A 17,458-nucleotide genomic window follows, 5' to 3' on the forward strand; every position below is an offset into this window, starting at 1 on the left:
AGACAGTGTACTGAATAGGAATTCTGCCCAGACATGCAGGGCTTGAGAGATTAGCGATACTAGAGAATAAGTAGGAACATTTGCTATTTGGGAATCTGGAAAAGTTGAGCAAGAACCATGCAAGATCTGTGTCATTACCTTGTCAGTTGTCCCCTCTGAGCTTTAACTCAGAATAAACCAAAAAACACCAAACCAAAATATTATTTTTATTACTTAAGGGATCAAGCTGGCTCTTATATAAAATAAGAAATGGTCAAGGTCAAATCTGCACACTCCAATAGATTGGTGCTTCAGAGGAAAAAATAAAGTCAATAGAGTAGAACAACCTCAAGCACTCTTTAATGAAAACATAGGTCATGTATCTTGAAATAGTGATGACATTTTATTCTGCGAGTTCACAGCCATAAAATAGTGTAACAGAAGATATTATCCCCAATTCAAGGGTTCATTCTATATAACCAAAACATAATATACATATAAGAATAGCTGGAATAACATGTGTCACCAGCTGGTAAGCTGTCAATATAATACCATGTTGTACATTAGTTGAAGCTAATCAAATTAAATACATTGTGAATTCACCTAAAAATAAAAATTAAACAAAAACAGGAGACAGGTACTAACTAAATGCGATGCCAGTAATGTATTTCACAATAAACATATATCCTTAGCCACAGTTGTGGGAAAACATAGAATAAATAAGTTAACACTTGTATTTTTGTCATCATAAATGTGAATCCACATGCTCCCCATAGGAGATCAGTGTCCTAAGGTGTAAAATGAAATAGTTATGTGGGTTAAACGGAACCTGTCACCGCCAAAATCGAAGGTGAGCTAAGCCTACCGGCATCAGGGGCTTATCTACAGCATTCTGTAATGCTGTAGATAAACCTCCAATGTAACCTGAAAGATGAGAAATAGAGGTTAGATTATACTCACCCAGGCGCAGTCCCGCTGCGGTGTGCGGGCCTCTCTGACCTTTCCCGGCACCTGAGCACTGCAGTACTTTGCTCTGCCCTCAACAGGACAGACAAAGTAGGCCTGCGCCGGAGCCACAGCGTGAATACAAGAAGAGGACGTCATCGTAAGAAGATTGGAGGCCCCAGACCAGACCGCGACGGCAGCGGAACCGCCCCTGTGTGAGTATAATATAACCTCTCTTTCTTATCTTTCAGGATACATCGGGGGATTATCTACAGCATTACAGAATGCTGTAGATAAGCCCCTGATGCAGGTGGGCTTAGCTCAACTTCGATTTTGGGGGTGACAGGTTCCTTTTAAACAGATATGGAAGATGCTAACGTGGCTGATGCAGCAAGTTGTCAGCTATAGTGTAGTGGACAGCCAACAGCTGCTGGATTGTCACCTGTATGGGGAGGCTATTCTCTTAAATCTCAGGTCAGTAAAAGTCATAGTTACTCACCGATAACGGTGTTTCTCGGAGCCCATGACAGCACTACGGAGAGAGGGGATCCGCCCTTCAGGGACAGGAAACCTACAGATAAAAGGGCGGTACCTCTCCCTCGCATCAGTTGGTTTACAGAGCATCGGAGGACCTCCAGGTTAGTTTACAACAGAGAAAATACCATATTATAACATTTCTTAAAAAGGAACCCCGTGCCTAGATTACAATATATAAATTATATAAATCATATGTAAGTAAAGGTGCTCACCGAACTCGTGATGGGAGGGAATAAGCGAGTGCTGTCATGGGCTCCGAGAAACACCGTTATCGGTGAGTAACTATGACTTTCTCGGTCCCCCATGACAGCACTACGGAGAGAATTGCAGAGACTAAGCTTAGGGAGGGACCACCGCCTCAAGAACCCTTCGACCGAAGGTCAAGTCAGACACAGAGGCTAGATTTAATCTATAGTGTCTAAAAAAGGTTGACGGTGATGACCAGGTGGCCGCCTTACAGATTTGTTCTATTGATACCTCTGACCTCTCAGCCCATGAGGTAGCTACTGCTCTTGTGGAATGCGCTCTTATACCGTCCGGGATCGTATTTCCCGTGGATGAATATGCCAACACTATTGCCTCTTTTATCCACCTTGCCAAAGTACCTTTAGATGCCCGGAATCCTTTCCTGGGACCCTGAAAACAGACAAACAGAGAGCCTTCCTTCCTATACTCCCTGGTGGAATCTAAGTATTGGACTAGGCATCTTCTAACATCTAGATTATGGAAGCTCTGCTCTTTTCCATTTCTAGGGTTCGGGCAGAAGGACGGCAGGGATATTTCTTGTGACCTGTGGAATTTTGACGCCACTTTTGGCAAATAGGCCGGGTCAGGTCTTAGAGTGACTCTCATCCATTATTTTTGTAAAGGGAGGGTTTGAGGACAAGGCTTGGATGTCGCTTATCCTGCGCGCAGATGTTAAGGCTACCAGAAGGATGGTTTTAAGAGATAGTATTTTAATGGGAATCATGTCTATGGGTTCAAATGGAGGGCCAGATAACGCTGAGAGGACCAAATTTAAATCCCATGGGGGCATTTTTTGGGTAACTACAGGTTTTGCTCTTGTTACCGCTTTAATGAATCTTATTATCCATGGGTTGTCTGCAATATTCTGGTTATAGAGTGCACCCAGGGCTGCTATCTGCACCTTAAGAGTACTAACCGCTAACCCCTGTTCCAGACCTTTTTGTAGGAACTCCAGTATTTTATTAATTGAGGGTCCCTCCTGGATTTTAACTTTGGATACAGACAAGAATTTTTTCCATGTTTTACCATATATTTTAGTAGTAATAGGTTTTCTACATTTTAACAATGTTGCAACCAAGTTGTCTGAAAAGCCTCTTTCTTTTAATAGTTCCCGTTCAAAAGCCAGGCTGTCAAATGCAAGTTCGTCTCCTGTGGGTGGAAGATCGGTCCTTGCTGTAGTAGGTCTGGCAAATTCGGTAGAACCCATGGGTCTGAGACCGATAGCATCCTTAGCCAGGAAAACCATGTCCTTTTTGGCCAGAATGGGGCAATAAGGATCATTTTTGTTTTGTCCTCTCTGACTTTCCGAATGACTGCCGGAATCAGAATGGTTGGTGGAAAAGCGTATGTCAGTCTGTGTGTCCATGGAATCAGAAAGGCATCCAGAGCCTGGGGATTCCCTTCCGAGCTCAGAGAACAAAATTTGTTTACTTTTTTGTTTTTGCAATTGGCGAACAAGTCTATTGTTGGGGTTCCCCACATTCTCGTGATCTGGTTGTAGACAGACTGATTCAGGGACCACTCGCCTTGTTTCAACTGAGTTCGACTCAAGTAATCTGCTTTCTCGTTTTTTGAACCTTGAATATGCAGTGCAGAAAGGGATAGTAGATTTGTTTCTGCAAGGCTGATAATTTTGGCGGAGGAATTCATCAGTGACCGAGACCTTGTTCCTCCCTGGTGATTTATATAGGCTACTGTCACTATATTGTCCGAGAGAATTCGGACATGATGTCCCCGAATGTAGGTAAGGAACGATAGAAGAGCACAATGCACCGCCCAGAGTTCTTTTTGATTTGAGGATGCTGGCAGTTCCTGAATTGACCAGTTGCCCTGAGCCACTCGGTCTGCCATGTGGGCCCCCCACCCCCTGGGACTCGCATCGGTTGTTATCACCCGAGATATTTTTGGTACCCAAGGAATCCCTTTTGAAATATTCTGGTTCTTTCCCCACCAGAGAAGGGAATGAATAACGGAGGAATTTAGAATGACCCTGCTTTCCAAATTGTTTTTTAATATTAACTGCCATTCTAGTATGTGCCACTGAAGCTCCCTTGTGTGGAATTGTGCGAAAGGTATCGCCGGCAGGCATGAAGATAGAGAGCCTAGCAGTGACATTGCCCTCCTTAGAGTCATGGAGGGGTTTTGCAGTGTTGGTGCTATCATGGTTAATGTACTTGAGAGGGTTCCAACTTTGATTTTTTTATGTTTATGAGCCAACCCAAGTCCGTTAGAATAGTCATTACTCGGTCTCTCTGTTCTCTGCAGCTTTGAGCCGAGTCGCTGGCTATAAGAAAATCGTCCAAGTAAGGGACTATGATAATGTTTTGTTCCCTTATGTGGGCCATCATCTCTGCTATTATTTTCGTGAATATTTGCGGAGCAATTGAGATCCTGAACGGGAGGGCCCTGTACTGGAAGTTTCTTATTTTTCCTTTTATGGAAACCGCCATCCTGAAAAATTTTTGAGATTGTTTGTGGATGGGCACACGGTAATATGCGTCGGTTAGGTCTATCACAACCATGTAGCAATTTGGAAAAATAATTTTTATTGTAGATTTTATCGTTTCCATTTTGAACTTGTGGTTTCTTACATAATTGTTTAAGTTTCTTAAGTTTATAATCGTCCGAAAGGACCCGTCGGGTTTCGGTACTAGAAACAGAGGGGAGAAAAAACCGTCCTCCATTTCCTGAGGAGAGATTTCCTGAATAACGGCTTTCTGCAGTAGGGAAACAATTTCTTTCTCTAATGCCGCTTGTTCTGCTGCCGAGGTTTTTGTCACTACGTAATTTCGGGGGGGGGGGGGGGAAGGAAATCTATTTTTAGACCGGATTGTATGAGTCTTAAAATCCAGGTGTTGTTGGATATTTTCTTCCAGGCAGGAAGAAATGAGGTGAGCCTTCCCCCCACCGTAGGAAAAATGTCATTTGGAGGGCTTTTTGTCACGGGAGGTGTTGCCAAAAAGGTAACCTCTATCTCGTCTTCTCCCTTCTTCCCATTTATTCTGTTCTCTGGGAGGTCTCCGTCGAAAAAATTTCCGGTTCCGAAAGGACTGTTTAAATGGGGCTGGCCCCAGATTTGGAAACCCCTTCTTTTTGTCTCCTGCTTTCTGGAGGATGTCATCCAGGGTTTCCCCAAATAAGAAATTTCCCTCACATGGGATAGAACACAATTTTAGCTTTGTCTGGAGATCCCCTGGCCAGCTCTTAAGCCATAGGGTTCTTCTAGCCGCGTTGGAGAGGGCAGCGGCCTTGGATGTTAAACGTACTGAGTCCGCTGAGGAGTCCGCTAAGAACGCTGCTGCTGCCCTAATTGCAGGGATTGAATCTAGCAATTTACTTCTGGGTGAGCCGTCCTTAATCTGGTTTTCCAGCTGGTCAACCCACACCATCAAAGACCTGGAGGTGCAGGTCGCTGCGACTGCAGGTCTCAAGCTACCCCCAGCCGATTCCCATGCCCCTTTAAGAAAGGTATCCGCTTTCTTGTCTAAGGGGTCTTTGAGGGTACCCATATCCTCAAACGGCAGCGCAAATTTTTTCGAGGCTTTGGCCACTGCTACGTCCAATTTTGGTGCCTTGTCCCAAGAAGTGGACGCCTCGTCATCGAAGGGATCCTTTCTTTTAAGCGAGGGTACTGAAGAATTTCTCCTGTCCGGTTTTTCCCATTCTTTTTTGATAAGTGTCTGGACATTGGAATTTAACGGAAAAGCTCTCCGCTTTTTTTGTCCCAGACCTCCGAACATTATATCTTGAGCCGTTTTATCGGGTCTGGGATCCTCAACCCCCATAGTGGCTCTGACAGCTTTTACTAAAGCGTCCACTTCCTCTAGCGGGAAGCAATGACGGCCCGAATCTTCATCAGAGGAAGATAGGGAGGATTTAGAATCGTCAGAGTCCACGTCCTCGGACGAGGATCGGACACAGTGAGAACATACCGTCTCCACCTTATCCTTCCCTTTTTTGGAAGATAACAGGGCATTCTGAACTTCAGATCTAATTATAGTTTTAAGTTCAGATGTGAAGTCAGGGGTTTCTTCACACAATAAACGCTGAATGCAAGATTTACAAAGCTTTTTGCTCCAGGTTACCGGCAAAGCTTTGCTACAGGTGGGGCAGACCCTATTTTTCTTTTTCTCCAGGCTCTTCTTACCCTAGTAAGGGAGAAGAGGAAGCCCCATTATAAAATATATACTTTCACGGAGACCACTCACCATCCGGATGTGGAGGCAGGTACCGGTTCTGGAGGAGGGCCTGGGTCTGGCAGTGGAGCCTCTTGAGGAGGGGAGTTAGTCCTTGCAGCAGATCTGCTGCGCTGTGTGGACCGACTGCTTGACCCACTTCTTCTGGAGCTCTTGGGGTCCAACTTCTTATGGTGCTGCTGCCTGGGCTGCAGCTGCTGTGGATCGCTGTCCTCCATGGTTACAGGGAGATAGTGCGACAACCATGTGTGCACTATCTCCCTTTTTGAATCCGGCGCCACCTCCGGCGTTCTGACGCACTTCCGGTCCTGCGCACATCCCAGGGAGAGAGATAATAGCGCGCATGCGCGCGGAGATGACCCGGAAGTTAACACCGCATTTCCGGAGCGGCGGCCATCTTTCTGCACCCGGAGCGTGCAGAGGCCGGCACAGGAGCTCCGGGTGACCAGCGCCCCTTCCTCCCTCAGAGTCTGGCGGCGGTCTCTCCCCCGCACACCCTGAAGAACCCGTCGGTTCCAGCGGTGGCGGCTTCGGGTGCCAGACAAGCCGCGGCAGGAGCCTCCTCGCTGTCGGAACTCGACTGTCCGGTCCCGGTCCTTTGGATACGGCGTCTTCTTGCAGGTACTGCCGAAAAGAGGTTCCCCGTCAGGGACAGGAAACCAACTGATGCGAGGGAGAGGTACCGCCCTTTTATCTGTAGGTTTCCTGTCCCTGAAGGGCGGATCCCCTCTCTCCGTAGTGCTGTCATGGGGGACCGAGAAAAGATGTATTGGTGGTCATTAAGGGGTTAAACTTCTTGTTGTATTAAAATTCTCCCCTCGTTCTTGATAATTGTATTTTTTGGGGTTATATTTTTAGCTGTTTATATCTCTCAAACTGTAGCGGTGGCCGATCTTTTAGTCTAACTGCAGTGACCGAATACGTGTTGTGCTTAAGAGCGGTTTCCAATAGAGCTAGTAAGTAGAGTATAAATAAACCTGCAGTGTCTATAAAATAAGACACACTGGAATAACGTCCACAGCAAAAAAGTTTATCCCATATCTTATATAAAATAAGGTCTGCGAATAAAATAGTCATGTGTGATAATTTTCTATCATGGGAGAGCTCAGACAACTTACATGCTGGTTTAGTATTAAGGCATCAAGCTCTGGTTCATAGGTAATGCTAAATAAAACTCGAATTCTGTTCTCACTGAGAACATCGGATGAATCTTGCACCTAAACATTGGAAGGAAAAGAAAAATCTCTCTTTTAAATGCAAAGTATAACAAAGCAAACTGAAGTCTCGACTCAGCGGCCAGGTAGATGAGATACCTCTCCCATGCAACCATAGTAGGGAATGCCAAGCATGAAAACTATGCTACCAGTCGAAAACAGTTCTCCAAGTGTCTTGAAATGGGATGAGCCAGATTCAAAAGCTGTAATGTCCTGAAATAACAGAAATATACCATAATATAATATACAATAGCATATAACTGGAACACAAAAGCAGCAACATTGCTAGAGGGGAGGGTACAGGTGACGAGAGGGTATGGCTGCCACGGGCACACTCAGAGGGGGAGACCTGGAGCTACCGCCAATCTTAACTGTACCGGCATGCATAACACGGCGATAAGAGTTACACCCTGTGATAGAGCAGGAAGACGTCTCCATGCCCCACCGCGCTTTGTCCTGTAAGCTGCAGGACACTTTAGGCCTGTGGCTTACAGAACTTCAGGGTGGTGCACAAGATGTTATAAGTCCTGGTGCGGGTGGAACAGCATAGTGATGTTATTGCGCCAGAAATCTGATGTCCTATGCATGCCCAAGGGCAAAAACATCACTATGTCGGTCTGCCCGTGGCCGACACACGCTGCCCACAGTTTGGGCAGCAACTAACAGCTGAGGTTGCCCTTAAGATGTGATGTTTTGCCTTCCTTGAGCTGAACCCTTACATACAATTCTGCAGGGAAAGCTATGCTCACCTTCACAACAGCTTGGTATACAAAGGGGAGAACCTGCTTGGACCACTGCTTCTCAAGGACAACATCTCCATTTTGTGATAACTGGTATCGACGACCAGTAAGGAGCTGTGCATAAATAATGACTGACGTGTCGTTGACGATTACTCCTTTTCTTCTGTGATAGCTTTAAGGATAGAGGAAAATACTGTAATGTTCAACACAAAGTTAGGGGAAATAACTGCATCAGCCTTGCACTATAAACTCACTGTTCATGTATTCCTTGCACTTCCTTCACCCAGATGTTTCTCTCTTTGTTACCAACATTAATTACTGTTGCCGGTGGGATCACCCCACCAACATACAGCTTCTGGGTTCCTTGAGGTTCATCCAAGTAAAACCTAAATTAAGTGAAAGGAAAAACAGAAAGTAAAAGATATATGCTACAGGTTTCATTTACATGAATCAATATAATGTACATACTTCACTTCTCCATCTGACACAGAAATCACTCGGGCTTCTTCAAGGTGAGGCCAATTGACAAACACAGATTTTCCGAGCACAGCCGAAGCCACAATTTCCACTTCCTATGGACAAAATAATGCAATGAAAAGCATGTAACCCCCAAGATAGTAGCAATGCCACCATAGACTGCTACATACTTAAAGGGGTTTTCCAGGCTCAAAAGATATTTGTATTGTCACTTTGTGTGACCGTAGATGGTGGAAAGTAGTGACAGTATGGACATTGCACACTGTCACAAGTCGGCAATTTCCAGTTCCAGTAGGCAGTCACATAACCACAAGTATACGATTTACATGCTGTCACAAGCCGACTAGGTGCCCAAAATAATATATATACTGTAATGTAATATATATATATATATATATATATATATATATATATATATATATATATATATATATATATATATATATATATATATATATATATATATGTATATATATGTATATATATATATATATATATATATATATATATATATATATATATATATATATATATATATATATATATATATATATATATATATATATATATATATATATATATATATAAAAAAAAAAAACAGCACAAAAAAAGTTCCAGAAAAAGTGGGTTTTTAATGCCTGGACAGCGTGGCAACGTTTCGGATTTCCAATCGTTTTTCAAGCAGTGAACATACAAATGAAGTGAGTATATATAGCTGTTACACATGTTGCTTATTAATTTGTTATTAAGAAATTATTCACATTTATAGCATTAATATCAATATGTTATATATTAAAATAAGGTGCATCCGTATATATTTTTCCAAGGTATAGAGATATCCTGGAGTGATATTTATCAAATAAAGTGCATCGTGACTATAAGTTGAATACATTAAGTGGTCAATTAAAACCTCACAGATGTCCCAATCTATTATAAAAGCAAACCAGAGACGTACTTACAAGCATATCGCCACATGTATTTCACTCTCGGCGTCTTCCTAGAGTCACTGCGCATGTCTGTGACAACTAGTTGAAGAAACAAGGAATTATGGTCGGCGCCTGCGCACAAGTGTTCTAAAGGCATCAGCGCCATCTTGGAAAAGGGAGAAAACCCTGACTTCAGGAAGGAAGAAAAAAACTCCAAAATAAGGAGCGATATATATGGTTTTACTAAGCGCTCACCTCCTAAGCCAACTTTAGATGTAATATTAGCAAATTTTAAGTTTAATAATCATATATTTGTTTGGCTGGTGAAAGCGCTATTCATATATTTATATAGAAGCACCCACAACACCCTTAATGTTTAAGAAAGCCTTAATTATACCTTAATGGCGTAAATGGTCCGGACATAAGTCCATAGAAGATCCACGAGAGCCCTCCCCAATCAAGTGGGGCCTCGTGCATCATTACAGGGACACAGAGAAAGTAGGGGGTGGACAATCCCCCTCAACTAACTCATGTCACCCGTAAAATATGGACCATATAAATTTCCGCCATGGTAAAAATAAAAGAGAGAAACAAAAAGGGAACAAGTGAGTGCCAGTCATTTTTTTATTTGAAGTATTTGATGAATCTTTCTTTCCAGAAAACAATCAATAATTTGTGCACAGAATACGTCTTTACTTTCATAGATTGGGAAATCTGAAAAATACAAATTAAAAACAATTTTTTTAGAACCGGACCCTATGAAAGAAAAAACGAAAACAGCAGGAAAAGGGGAGGAAAAAAACACCGGAGACAACAAAAAAGAGAAAAGAGGGAAAAACAAACCATCAGAAAAACAGATGGCGACAAGGAGCAAAGAACAGACTTAATTGTGAATATCTCAAGTAAGACTCTTAATGAAAACCAAATATCAGTTTTGAATAAAGGGTTATCTTTTGGGTTAAGCACACATGTGGACTGGCTCCAACTTAATATGGATCTTCAGCGATTTTTCAGATCCATTAAACTAAAAGAGTGGTTTTCTAACAAACCAAATTTGGAAAAGTCCTCTAACTGTAACCTTAGTCTACAACAGCTGAACCTTAAGAAAACAAGTAATTTCACTCCATCAAACAATTCATCTGTGATTGAGGCTTTTATTTTAGCTGTTAATCAAGATATAGAGAAATTGAAAAAAAGAGTGTACTAACCAATTTTTATGTCCCAATATGACAGCAGGTGAAATGGAGGCTCTGTATGAATTGGCACATGATGACGAAATAATTATCAAAAGTGCAGATAAGGCTGGCGCAGTCGTTATTATGAACAAAAAAGATTATATTGATTAAGTTTATAGACAGCTTACCGACCCGGAGGTGTATGAGAGACTTACTCATGATCCAAAGTTTGACATTGCAAGGGATATAAAATCTATCTTGGATGATTCCATGGACAGGCAAGTCATTGATCAGGATGTCTTTGATTTTTTGACAGTGGAATTTCCCATCACTCCTGTGATGTATATTTTACCAAAAATACATAAGTCTCTCATACACCCTCCGGGTAGGCCTATTGTTTCAGGCTGCGACTCCATTCTCTCTCACATTGGAATTTTTTTAGATAGAATTTTGAATCCCATTGCCAATCATACAGAATCTTTTGTAAGAGATACAACAGACTTTCTCGAGAAAATTGGTGGAATCGAGATAACAGGTGAAGTCATACTAGCTTCATTTGACGTAATTTCTCTATATACGTCAATAGAAAACAGTAAAGGTCTAACAGCAGTTAGTAAAAAATTGCAAAATACCCAATATACTGAGGGAAGTAAAAGATTTATCCTAGAACTGCTTGAACTGATATTAACCAAAAATTACTTTTTATTTGGAGATATATTCTATCTACAAGTGCGAGGAGTCGCCATGGGAGCCAATATGGCGCCCGCTTATGCGAATATCGTTATGAGTGTCCTTGAGGAGGATTTTGTCTATGTGTCTCCCCACTTCAGCTATGTAGCTGCGTGGTGGAGATACATAGATGACATCTTCCTGATTTGGACGGATTCAGAGAGTTCACTAATTGAATTTCATAATTATTTGAATACAGTTGACGACACAATCAAATTTACTTTGGCATATTCAAATACAAACATCCAATTTTTAGATGTTAATGTGAAAATTGACAACAATAGACTTGTGACTCAACTGTACTCGAAGATGACCGATAAAAATGACCTTCTTTTATATAATAGTCAACATCCTAAGAAAACAATTGAATCAATCCCGTTCAGCCAGCTGATTAGGGTCAAACGAATTGAAAGCAAGGAGGATTCTTTGCAAAAATCTATGGAAAGTACTATAAAAAAAATTTCAGATAGAGGCTACCCCAATAATCTTTTATACAAACAGAAAAATAAAGTAGATTTGATGAAAAGAGAAGTCCTTCTACAAAAGAAACCTCACAAGAGAGATTTAAAATCGTATACCTTTGGTAACATCTTTCTGTGAGGAAAGTAAAAAAATTTCAAAGATTGTTTGTAAACATTGGGGAATGTTATCTAAATGCCTACCACATGTGACAGAATTTTCCAATTTGCCAATTTTTTCCTATAAACGTAATCGTACCATTGGTTCCACTTTAGTCAAATCCGATATTGGATCATTTAAAAGATCTAATCAAACCACAATATCTGGTCAGAGTAGAAAGGGGTGTTTTCCATGCCTGTCATGTATTAACTGCAACATGATGCTTAAAGGGTCAAGTTTTGTTCACCCAATTACTCGAGAAGAATATAGAATACAACACTTTCTAACTTGTGATTCTGAATTTGTGGTGTATTTGTTGCAGTGCCCTTGTTCCTTATGGTATGTCGGTGAAACGACTTGTGATTTCAAAACTCGAATCAATCAACACCGACATACCATAAGGAAAAAACGTATGGATTTGCCTGTGTCCAAGCACTTTGTAGAAAAATCACATACAGAAAAACAATTGAGATTTCGCATCATTGACATGATCCCTGCTCAGAGAAGAGGAGGTGATCGAGTGCGACTACTCAAAAAGAGAGAATTGGAGTGGATTGTGAAACTCAATACATTAAAACCACATGGACTAAATGTGGATTTTAAAACTAGTCAAGTTTTATAGGAAGTGTTAACTTGTTTTTCCTTTTTCATATATGTGCTAAAAAAATTGTTTTTAATTTGTATTTTTCAGATTTCCCAATCTATGAAAGTAAAGACGTATTCTGTGCACAAATTATTGATTGTTTTCTGGAAAGAAAGATTCGTCAAATACTTCAAATAAAAAAATGACTGGCACTCACTTGTTCCCTTTTTGTTTCTCTCTTTTATTTTTACCATGGCGGAAATTTATATGGTCCATATTTTACGGGTGACATGAGTTAGTTGAGGGGGATTGTCCACCCCCTACTTTCTCTGTGTCCCTGTAATGATGCACGAGGCCCCACTTGATTGGGGAGGGCTCTCGTGGATCTTCTATGGACTTATGTCCGGACCATTTACGCCATTAAGGTATAATTAAGGCTTTCTTAAACATTAAGGGTGTTGTGGGTGCTTCTATATAAATATATGAATAGAGCTTTCACCAGCCAAACAAATATATGATTATTAAACTTAAAATTTGCTAATATTACATCTAAAGTTGGCTTAGGAGGTGAGCGCTTAGTAAAACCATATATATCGCTCCTTATTTTGGAGTTTTTTTCTTCCTTCCTGAAGTCAGGGTTTTCTCCCTTTTCCAAGATGGCGCTGATGCCTTTAGAACACTTGTGCGCAGGCGCCGACCATAATTCCTTGTTTCTTCAACTAGTTGTCACAGACATGCGCAGTGACTCTAGGAAGACGCCGAGAGTGAAATACATGTGGCGATATGCTTGTAAGTACGTCTCTGGTTTGCTTTTATAATAGATTGGGACATCTGTGAGGTTTTAATTGACCACTTAATGTATTCAACTTATAGTCACGATGCACTTTATTTGATAAATATCACTCCAGGATATCTCTATACCTTGGAAAAATATATACGGATGCACCTTATTTTAATATATAACATATTGATATTAATGCTATAAATGTGAATAATTTCTAAAATAACAAATTAATAAGCAACATGTGTAACAGCTATATATACTCACTTCATTTGTATGTTCACTGCTTGAAAAAGGATTGGAAATCCGAAACGTTGCCACGCCGTCCAGGCATTAAAAACCCACTTTTTCTGTAACTTTTTTTGTGCTGTTTTCCTTTTTTCTCATATTATTGGAGCCACTGGAATACTGGCTTGGAGAGCTTTGCACTACAAGTGTGGTAATATGATGCTGTTCTAATTTTATATATATATATATATATATATATATATATATATATATATATATATATATATATATATATATATATATATATATATATATATATATATATATATATATATATATATATATATATATATATATATATATATATACACACACACACATATACATATATACATACATACATACACACACACACTGTATACATATCTATCTATCTATATACACACACAGTATATATATGTATGTGTATGTATGTGTATATGTACCGGTATGTATGTATGCGTATATGTATGTATGTATGTGTATACGTATGTACAGTACAGACCAAAAGTTTGGATACCTTCTCATCTAAAGATTTTTCTGTATTTTCATGACTATGAAAAATGTAAATTCACACTGAAGGCATCAAAACTATGAATTAACACATGTGGAATTATATAATTAACAAAAAAGTGTGACGCAACTGAAATTATGTCTTATATTCTAAGTTCTTCAAAGTAGCCACCTTTTGCTTTGATGACTGCTTTGCACACTCTTGGCATTCTCTTGATGAGCTTCAAGAGGTAGTCACCGGGAATGGTCTTCCAACAATCTTGAAGGAGTTCCCAGAGATGCTTAGCACCTGTTGGCCCTTTTGCCTTCACTCTGCGTTACAACTCACCCCAAACCATCTCGATTGGGTTCAGGTCTGGTGACTGTGGAGGCCAGGTCATCTGGCGTAGCACCCCATCACTCTCCTTCTTGGTCAAGTAGCCCTTACACAGCCTGGACGTGTGTTTGGGGTCATTGTCCTGTTGAAAAATAAATGATGGTCCAACTAAACGCAAACCGGATGGAATAGCATGCCGTTGCAAGATGCTGTGGAAGCCATGCTGGTTCAGTATGCCTTCAATTTTGAATAAATCCCCAACAGTGTCACCAGCAAAGCACCCCCACACCATGACACCTCCTCCTCCTCCATGCTTCACGGTGGGAACCAGGCATGTAGAGTCCATCCGTTCACTTTTTCTGGGTCGCACAAAGACACGGTGGTTGGAACCAAAGATCTCAAATTTGTACTCATCAGACCAAAGCACAGATTTCCACTGGTCTAATGTCCATTCCTTGTGTTCTTTAGCCCAAACAAGTCTCTTCTGCTTGTTGCCTGTCCTTAGCAGTGGTTTCCTAGCAGCTATTTTACCATGAAGGCCTGCTGCACAAAGCCTCCTCTTAACAGTTGTTGTAGAGATGTGTCTGTTGCTAGAACTCTGTGTGGCATTGACCTGGTCTCTAATCTGAGCTGCTGTTAACCTGCGATTTCTGAGGCTGGTGACTTGGATAAAATTATTCTTAGAAGCAGAGGTGACTCTTGGTTTTCCTTTCCTGGGGCGGTCCTCATGTGAGCCAGTTTCTTTCTAGCACTTGACGGTTTTTGCAACTGCACTTGGGGACACTTTCAAAGTTTTCCCAATTTTTCGGAGTGACTAAAGTAATGATGGCCACTCGTTTTTCTTTCCTTAGAATTTGTATTATGGCAAGAAAAAAAGAAGCTAACAGTCTATTCAGTAGGACTATCAGCTGTGTATCCACCAGACTTCTGCTCAACACAACTGATGGTCCCAACTCCATTAACAAGGTAAGAAATCCCACTTATTAAACCTGACAGGGCACACCTGTGAAAGTGAAAACCATTTCTGGTGACTACCTCTTGAAGCTCATCAAGAGAATGCCAAGAGTGTGCAAAGCAGTCATCAAAGCAAAAGGTGGCTACTTTGAAGAACCTAGAATATAAGACATTTTCAGTTGCGTCACACTTTTTTATTAAATATATACCGTATATACTCGAGTATAAGCCGAGATTTTCAGCCCAAATTTTTGGGCTGAAAGTGCCCCTCTCGGCTTATACTCGAGTCATGATCGGCGGTGGGGTCGGCGGGTGAGGGGGAGAGAGGACTGTCGCATACTCACCTAGTCCCGGCGCTCCCCCTGCCCGTCCCACGGTCTTCGGTGCCGCAGCTCGTCCCCTGTTCAGCGGTCACATGGGACCGCTCATTAAACTTATGAATATGGACTCCACTCCCATAGGGGTGGAGCCGCATATTCATTCCTCTAATCAGCGGTAACCGTGACCGCTGACAGAGGAAGAGGCTGCGGCACCCGGAGACCATCTGTCCGGGATAAGGAGCCAGGGACGCCGGGAGCAGGTGAGTATTACATAGTTACCTGTCCCCGTTCCACACGCCGGGCGCCGCGCCGTCTTCTCTGCCTGAACAGTCAGTGCGGAGAAACGTCAAGACGGGACGCTGAGGAGCTGCAAGCAAGAGAGGTGAGTATGTCTTTTTTTTTTTTATTGCAGCAGCAGCATTATAGATGGGGCACAGCTTTCTATGGCACATCTATGGGGCAATAATGAACGGTGCAGAGCATTGTATATGGGGCACAGCTTTCTATGGCACATCTATGGGGCAATAATGAACGGTGCAGAGCATTGTATATGGGGCACAGCTTTCTATGGCACATCTATGGGGCAATAATGAACGGTGCAGAGCACTGTATATGGGGCACAGCTTTCTATGGCACATCTATGGGGCAATAATGAACGGTGCAGAGCACTGTATATGGGGCACAGCTTTCTATGGCACATCTATGGGGCAATAATGAACAGTGCAGAGCATTGTATATGGGGCACAGCTTTCTATGGCACATCTATGGGGCAATAATGAACGGTGCAGAGCATTGTATATGGGGCACAGTTTTCTATGGCACATCTATGGGGCAATAATGAACGGTGCAGAGCATTGTATATGGGGCACAGCTTTCTATGGCACATCTATGGGGCAATAATGAACGGTGCAGAGCATTGTATATGGGGCACAGCTTTCTATGGCACATCTATGGGGCAATAATGAACGGTGCAGAGCATTGTATATGGGGCACAGCTTTCTATGGCACATCTATGGGGCAATAATGAACGGTGCATAGCATTGTATATGGGGCACAGTTTTCTATGGCACATCTATGGGGCAATAATGAACGGTGCAGAGCATTGTATATGGGGCACAGCTTTCTATGGCACATCTATGGGGCAATAATGAACGGTGCAGAGCATTGTATATGGGGCACAACTTTCTATGGCACATCTATGGGGCAATAATGAACGGTGCAGAGCATTGTATATGGGGCACAGCTTTCTATGGCACATCTAAGGGGCAATAATGAACGGTGCAGAGCATTGTATATGGGGCACAGCTTTCTATGGCACATCTATGGGGCAACAATGAACGGTGCAGAGCATTGTATATGGGGCACAGCTTTCTATGGCACATCTATGGGGCAACAATGAACGGTGCAGACCATTGTATATGGGGCACAGCTTTCTATGGCACATCTATGGGGCAACAATGAACGGTGCAGAGCATTGTATATGGGGCACAGCTTTCTATGGCACATCTATGGGGCCATAATGAACGGTGCAAAGCATTGTATATGGCACAGCTTTCTATGGAGCATCTATGGGGCCATAATGAATGGTGCAGAGCATTATATGTGGCACAGCTTTATATGGAGCATCTATGGGGCCATAATGAACGGTATGGAGCATCTATTTTTATTTTTGAAATTCACCGGTAGCTGCTGCATTTTCCACCCTAGGCTTATACTCGAGTCAATAAGTTTTCCCAGTTTTTTGTGGCAAAATTAGGGGGGTCAGCTTATACTCGAGTATATACGGTAATTGCACATGTGTTATAGTTTTGATGCCTTCAGTGTGAATTTACAATTTTCATAGTGATGAAAATACAGAAAAATCTTTAAAAACAAAAAAATAAAAATATAAGACGTAGAATTGCATTTTTTAAAAAAAATTTTTTACAATTTCACCAAACTT

General features: G+C 41.7%; 1 protein-coding gene across 2 annotated transcripts in view; it reads right to left on the reverse strand.

The window, feature by feature from the left end:
• The window catches only part of XRN1 (5'-3' exoribonuclease 1), a 175,547-nt gene that overhangs the window by 84,298 nt on the left and 73,791 nt on the right, over nt 1–17,458 (reverse strand). For both annotated transcript variants that reach the window (XM_077290791.1, XM_077290790.1), the window contains exons 19-23: nt 8,326–8,429; nt 8,112–8,243; nt 7,867–8,029; nt 7,217–7,330; nt 7,022–7,120 (exon numbers count right to left, since the gene is read on the reverse strand). In XM_077290791.1, coding sequence (XP_077146906.1) covers nt 7,022–7,120; nt 7,217–7,330; nt 7,867–8,029; nt 8,112–8,243; nt 8,326–8,429 — 612 coding nt within the window. The remainder of the gene's footprint in view (nt 1–7,021; nt 7,121–7,216; nt 7,331–7,866; nt 8,030–8,111; nt 8,244–8,325; nt 8,430–17,458) is intronic.

The sequence above is a fragment of the Ranitomeya variabilis genome, chromosome 2 (assembly GCF_051348905.1).
Source record: "Ranitomeya variabilis isolate aRanVar5 chromosome 2, aRanVar5.hap1, whole genome shotgun sequence".
Lineage (NCBI taxonomy): Eukaryota > Metazoa > Chordata > Amphibia > Anura > Dendrobatidae > Ranitomeya > Ranitomeya variabilis.